This window comes from Agrilus planipennis, unplaced genomic scaffold (assembly GCF_000699045.2).
Source record: "Agrilus planipennis isolate EAB-ADULT unplaced genomic scaffold, Apla_2.0 scaffold336, whole genome shotgun sequence".
Classification (NCBI taxonomy): domain Eukaryota; kingdom Metazoa; phylum Arthropoda; class Insecta; order Coleoptera; family Buprestidae; genus Agrilus; species Agrilus planipennis.
The window spans coordinates 47893-55752 of NW_020439018.1; the positions used below are offsets into that span (position 1 = coordinate 47893).

A 7860-nucleotide genomic window follows, 5' to 3' on the forward strand; every position below is an offset into this window, starting at 1 on the left:
CTCGTTATCGTTTGAAAATGACCTAGGTCAGTCATAGGTAATAACTGTTGAAAATTAATAACTAAACTTAAAGTTCCTGAAAGACATTCCTAGTTTTCACATCAATCTAAATGGTACGCTTTTATACCCCTTGCAAACGGACGGCTGTTTCACCGAGCGGCAAAAAAAACGGAAAAATTTATTTATTTTACATATTTTTGAAAACAATAAAAGTTAAGAAACAAGTAGTCAAAATGACTTTAAATAATAAAAAAATATAGTTTTAATGATTAAATACAATGGAAGTACACTTTGTACATATTCTCTGTGAGCACAGATCATAACGGATCAAACAATTAACATTTGGCAGCATTATGAAATTAACATTTTTTTTTATTAACAAATTAAAATTTTATTAGGATTAATAACTATAAAAAAGGCTTTTTTCCCAAAAATTTCAATGCAATAGAAGCAGTATTTGTTATCTTAAAAGTGGACATAAAAGAAATAATTTTTTCTAGATAAATCTTCATTTATTGAAGAAAATTTATTACATTTAAAAATTGAACCCCCTTGCCCTCATCGAAAAAGTGATTCTTAACAACTTTCTCGTTTAACTTTTGTCAATTAAATTATTAGAAAAGAAAATATAAAATAAAAACGAAAAAAGACCTTAAATTATTTATAAACAAATCACCAAACTTTTTCACCCAAAAGTCCTAAAGTAAATATGAGCAAACCCACTATATGAATTTTATTGGTCTGCGAGTCTGTGTATGCTACTACCTTGCCATAAAAACAAACATAAACCTTTTTATTTGCTTTTTTACTAGCGAAAAGTAAGATTGTTATTTGTACAATTTGTACAATACAGACGAACGCACTCTTGCGACGAGACATTCGCGAAAACCTAGACATCCGTGACAAATTATTATAATAAATTTTCTAGTACTTCTTTTATTTATTTATATTATAGTTATTTATTTATGCGGTAACACTAACTAGACACTTATTTCTAGCACAGTGTATTTTTAATATTTATTTGTCCGTATCCACTTTAAAGCGGATTCACACTATAGGGACGGACGGTCATGGTCTGATCAAGGTACGGTCAGGTCCAGTCAAATAATTTGGCAAGAATTTTAAATGAAAGCATTCACGACGAGCCCAGTGCAGATGCGAGTGGAAGAAAGACAGCAGTAGTTAGTGGGAAAGTGTATATATACAGGGTGTCCCATTTATAACAATTAAAAAAAAACATGGCTTCCTGACACAAAATACAACAAAACAGTGTTATCGTCTTTGTAAATTTGAACGTACAATTTGTTTCATTACGGGCCTGGATCTAGGCGATTAATGTCGTACAGCTGATCTAGTGTGGATGTAACGAGTACCTACCGGGAAGAAGCCGAATGCACTTCCACCTTGTAAAAAAAAAAAGTAAAAGTGAAAAAGAAAAGCGTACCTTTTATAAAAGATGTTGAAATTGTCCGCCATTCTCTTCAATGCAACACTGACAGCGGCGTACCAAGTTGCTGCGAATTTTGGCCCAGATACCGGGGATATTTCGAATTATACGAAAGGCATTTTAATGAAACTCACCACCAACTGACGTTTGAATAAGAACTCTACTAGAATGCACTATCACACTACTAATTGTCCTTATTGTAATAGTCTCTTATGAAATGGCCACTAAATAAATAAACTAACACTAACAAACAAGTAAATTCCACAACAATCCAAAGCGAACTGAACAACCTGTTAGAAACTACAACATTTGTGTGTTTTTTCGAGTCACTTCCAGCAGTGTAATTATACGAGGTTATATCAACATTGTGCTTTTTACATTTAATGAAAACAAAATAATCAAAATTGGTCCTTCAGGACACACCCTTGTATTACTACACGTGGGGTTAATGAGCCCTGCCAGGCAAAACTAACGCCAGAATGAGCAATTTAACATATGTGATTGGTCAAAGGAGGTATGCATCTTATCTCAACTGTTACAACCCTAACACATACATTTCTTTTCGTACACTTGTACGTTTTCTTACAAACCTCTACGAAACGCTGGGTGGCCAGGGCCGTTTGTGAACCACTTCTAAATATTCCGTAAATGTTATAATTTCTTTTCTGTGTAAAATAACATTATACTGGACGTCATAGGCTACATTAGGTATATATATTTACTCTATTTCTTCTAAACCCAAATTGATCTTGATCTAATAGTTCTTCCGCCCTTTTTTCCATCCTCCTCTTTACAATTCTAGTTAAGGTTTTTGACGCATGGGAAGTTAAGCTAATAGTTCTAAATGTCTCGCACCTATCCGCGCCTTCCTTTTTACGTATGGTTACTACGACATTCCGTTTATAATTCTCTGGGACTTTCTCCATCATAACAAAATATTTTAGTAAAAAATTTCTTTGGTGCAATTTAATTAATATATATANTATTTTTTGAAGCATAGAAAATAGTTATTCTCATGTACATTCACACTTTCAAAAATTCATAACTTTTAAAATACGTATTAACTTTACAAAAAAACCTTCATACCTTTTTTATCGAGATTAAACTAAAGAATATAAAAAAATTGTTCTGGCCAAAAGTTGTTTTTTAGCATTTATTTAAACAATGGTGAATTAAACAATACCCTGACCGAGTTACCTGCTGGCCACCTATATCGTGTTCAGGAGAATTTTTCAAACAAAATTGCGTAAAAAAATTTAATCCGAATAATTTTTCCCACTCACCAGCACATATTGCCTGGACTATATATAATTATATAATAATCCGAATATCATTAAATTGCCCTCGGCGTCAAAAGTTGCCGACCATCGATCGGACCTAAGCTAGGGGCTAGGCACATGGTGCATAGCTCACAGCACTTCATACAGCCAACTTTTGCACCTGGAACTTCTCGAACACCGAAATATTTTCCATCTAGAACATTTTTTTGTATCCTTAACATAGATATTATTTTACGTTTATTCCAAACTCTCGAACCTCTTCTTTTTCTAACTCGAAAATTTCTTTAGCTACAGGTACGGATTTTACATTATGAATTTTCTGAATTGAAATTCATATTAATATTCTTCGGAAATATCTAAATTAATACTTTTACATTTCAATTACATTTCTTTGAAATAACTGACGTATGTAGTAATGAAAAATTCAAATTTAACAATAGATACAAGTAGTGTGTTTAAGATAAGTAGCTACTAATCCTAAAAGATAATGAGTGAGTCAACTTGTTTATCTGTGCCGGAACGTGAAAGCTTAATTAGACACATCGTCTCTTGTACTTATTGCTTGTAAGTACTATGTATTTATTACATTTGTCAAATGTTACGTGCATAAACCTTGGACTATGACATGTCTTAATGTGACTGAATTATATTTACAACAATTAAACCCACAGAGGTATAACAGTGCTCCCAATTATCCCCGTGAAGATAAATTTATGCCAACCATTACATAAATATTTTCCATTTTCTAATGTATATTACCGTCACAAAATTTTGTCCGCAACGAGATAGAAACCAAAACGTGAACGTTATATGGAATTTCGCCCGTCATATTTTCCAATATAACAATTGAGGCTTTAACCAAAGGCAACAGGAAGAAACAGATAGGAAAGAGATCAAATTTATTCTCAACAGTCCCAATTGAATTGCTAGGTCCAATAATAGTCAATGCGAAAGTAATTATTCAAACTTTTTGGAAGACGAAATTAACATGGGATCAAGCGGTGACATTAAAATTAAACACGAAATTACTGCCATTGAGGTTCAGTTAGAAGATGTTAAATACATACACATACCCGGACAAGTTAGGCTAGAAGGCGCATGTGTCGTAGAATTACACGAGTTTTCGGATACTTCCGGAAAGCATACCGCTTGCGCTTATATCTTTAGATACTAAAATACATCAACAATTTTATTGGTGTGACTTAAAAATAATATCAGCATCAAGCTTCGACAAACTACAATGGATTGGAAACTACGCCGTTCCCGTAAATAGAGACATCACATTAGACGTATCGGTTCTTCCAAGAGCTTCAACTACCCAGGCTCGGTAATATTTGACGATGAAACTATCGAAGCGGATAACTCACGGATGGATCAACCGTCAAACGTAAATCGGAGTTTTGTGCAAACCAAAAATGCTATTAGGACAAGGGGTAGAGTTTACAAATCAGGCTAGTGCTGCTGTATGAAAGTGAAGGCTTGCAGATCAAAAAGAACCACCAACAGAAGTTGCACACTACCAAAATGCGTATGCTTGATAAAATAGCAGAATCCAGGCTCAGATGGTAAGCTCACGTGATGAGGAGAATAGAAGACCATGTCGTTAAGATCCTTTCCATGGATACTACAAGAAAGAGGGGGGAGGAAGACCTCAAACCATCTGACTGACGAATGTTCAGAAGGACATGAAGACTCTAGGCTTCAACCAAGAGGATGCGCACCAACGAGGTTCGTGGAACCCCATGATTGGAAAATCCGACTCCGCGTAACGGGAAGATACGATGCCAAAGAAGAAGAAGAAGTGGGAAGAAGCCAATAAAATGTGTGTTTGTATGTTTTGCACCAAACGCAATACACCTCGAGTATATTAAGTGTCTAAGTGAAGAAGTATGCTAGACATATACTCATATAACGGTACAAATTTTACTGGTATGAATGCTATGTTAAAGGATTTTTATAACATGCTAATTGATCCCAGTAATGTATCAGAGATAATAAATACTTTCGGTGATCTTTGGGAGACTTTATGAAGAATATAATACTCATCTTACACAAATTGAAACGATACTCAAATCACGCTCTATTTCTTCTTTATCGAACGGCCCGAACGATCCTACTCCATTAATTCCACTCCATTTCACTTTTTAATAATGGTCGCACTCTTACTTTCTTGTCGAAGTCCTCACTGGCTAATGTAACAATCGTCTAAGAAAATTCGACCATGTACAAAAAATTACGCAGCACTTTTGGAAACGCTGACGCAAGGAATATGTAAGCGAATTCTGAGTTAGGACCACGTAGAAGCAACACGAAGAGAGCCTACTACGCCCTCGTAGTGTTACAACAAAACAATTTGCTACCTTTTATTAAGCGGCGGACGAGTCCACTCAAAAGCAGACAAGATTGTTAGTGGTATCAGAAAAAAACGGTAATGGCTCTATTATAAAAAGAGCACTGAACAAGGTATATGTTCCTCCGCTGTACAGGTCGTGAATGCAAGGATCTTCTATTTCCTAAGCATTACTAGATTAACATAGATTTGGATTGTTTGTTCCTATTATTACGTATTGGTTAATTGTTTATGTTTCATAATTGTTGTGTAATCAAACACCTTTCGCCTAACGCCACTATTATTCACTACTACATCACATACTTTATCGCTACTTTGCTCTTCTTATTTGAATCGTAACTAAAGCTCGAACTTTCGACCTCGCTATTTATAGGGACTGGGCTGATTCTAGAAAGATTCCAGAACGAGGAATTTCGAAAATCCGATCTTCTCTATTACTAGCGAGAGCTAAGCAACCCACTACAAGGCTCTTGACGTATAATCGGTTGCCTAGACACAGCAGTATGGTTTTCTGGGGTTTATTATTACTCGTATTTAAACTTTATGTTGGAAGTTTCTTCAACTTTCAAAGAGGGCAGCATATTCGCATTCATCTACCTACTCATCATTTTTTACCTTAAATACTAGCATTTATTGATTGTTTAACTTAAAGTCATAATAGTATTTGTCTGTCGATATTCTTTTGGTATAACTTTAAGTATACTGACCCTTTGCAAGCAAATACTAACAATGTCAACAACGTCTTTGGAATAGTTGCTGTCACGCATCTATTTATGAGCAAGGCATTTAAAATAGTGGAATACTATTCGTTACCACCTTCGTTCTTTCCGCTGTGAGGGTGGAGAATATGTGTATGTATACGTTTCCGCAATTAAAAACAAAGTTGAAAATCAGATCATCAACCGTAAAAACAGCAAGTCTTTTAACATGTGTATTTCTATTTACATTTTTGCAGCGCTAATTGTAAACCGTGTAATTAAATATTTTATTAGGTGCAGTTACTCGTGCTTCTTTCTTATAGAAGTAGTTTAATTATATTTAACTCGGACCATAACTTTTGTATATTCCCTCATAGGAAAAAGAAGGGGCGCGTCATCGCAAAATACATAAAAATGAATACTTTTTTACGAGTTACTTACTAGATACTGCTTCATAAAAAACTTCATAGTGTATCATCATTTACAATATGTAATGAAATATAACACTATTATACCATTTACAAGGTACATTGCTTTGATCTTGATCTGCACTAAATAAAAATTTCGGTAATTGTCTGGTTTAGCAGTCACACCTCAGATCACCTTTAATTTTTGGTATGTTCTAGAGATGATTATGTTAATCATTTTGTGATATATATTTTGGGCGCGGAAATGATAATGAAGCATAGTTTTCGAACATTGAAAATAAAATAGGCAATAATACGGTAAACTGTTTGGAGATATATTTATATACATTAGTGACGTCATTTTTTAGTTTAGTTAGGTTAGGTTAGGTTTGGAGATGTATATGCATTGGTGACGTCTTTGTTTGGTTAAGTAGATTTATAATAGGCTGGAGTTTATTTAACGTCCCTAACCGCTGGACGTCTTCAGTGCATATACATCTCCAAACAGCCTGACGTATTATTGTCTATTTTATATATCATAGGGCACCACATATTGTTTTTCAACGTTCGAAAAGTATGCTTCATATCAAAATGATCAGCATAATCACCTCTGCAACATACCAAAAATTTGAGGTGATTGGAGGTGTGGCTGCTAAACTAGACAATTACCAAAATTTATCATAAGAGCGCCATTACAAGAATAAAAAAAAATATTTAATTGGTCTGGCCATTTTCATTGTTTAAACATTTTTTTAACTCATTTTTTGTCATTATATCTTAAATTTGTAAAGCAGTAATTTTCGAAAAAATGGTTTTACTTTGAAAGAAACTACCTGGTGGGTAGGTAATCTAGCTACAATATTCAAATTTAGCGAAAGGAATACTTAATTCAAATTGTTTAATAACTTACTTGGTAATACGAATTTTCAGAAGTGAAAATGTCCCATAATTGGCACTTGAGATTAAAGTTACACTAGCATTTTATACACAAAGTCAAGTAAAAGTTTAACCCTTAATAATCATTTTTGAAGATGTTGCTTTAAGAAGTGAATTGTCAATTAAACAAATTCATACTTTCAAATTAATAAAACTGAAGTTAGCACCAATTTTAAATACAGGAGCAATAAACAAAATATTTTAAAATTCTACAATTTTAGTGCACTTAAATAAATTCACTATACAAGATCACCTGCATACTGCATTCGCGAATGCGTAGTTCAAGATTAATTAACAATTGCCTTCATTAATAAAGACATTCAAACCGAAAAATTTATATGTTATTGAGTGTGTTGAGTTTTTCGGCCAACGAGTTACCGAATGAATTGGCAAAACCGGCACTTATTGAACTTAGCAAACTATACGGTGTTTCAAAACATTCAGTCTGATTATCAGATAAATCAGTTGCATCGTAGTTACTTCCCACAACACGAAAACCAAAGCTTGAGAGTTCTACACAAACTTTGTTTCCTTCTAACGTTTCGATGTTAAAGAAAATTGTCTGATTCGTACTAGCTAATTTATCACATATTTTTATTTCATTCACGTGATCTTTAATATCGCCAATAACTGCTTCCGCTTCTAATTTCCAACTTTCCGAATCAAGCACAAGTTCTGTCACATCTGACATTATTGATGTTTATGTAACTGATACGTCTGAAGTTGACTGTAAACCATTGAG

At 33.8% G+C, this 7860-nt stretch overlaps 1 protein-coding gene across 1 annotated transcript; it reads right to left on the reverse strand.

The window, feature by feature from the left end:
- Positions 1-7090: 7090 nt before the first annotated feature.
- Positions 7091-7860, reverse strand: LOC108742478 (GSK3-beta interaction protein-like). The gene has a single exon (XM_018477712.2). The coding sequence runs from the start codon at positions 7807-7809 to the stop codon at positions 7453-7455; it is 357 nt and encodes a 118-aa protein (XP_018333214.1). The 5' UTR covers positions 7810-7860; the 3' UTR covers positions 7091-7452.

Bases quoted from the DNA above. Each gene is read 5' to 3' on its own strand.
- LOC108742478 (XM_018477712.2), bottom strand. From the start codon at position 7,809: ATGTCAGATGTGACAGAACTTGTGCTTGATTCGGAAAGTTGGAAATTA.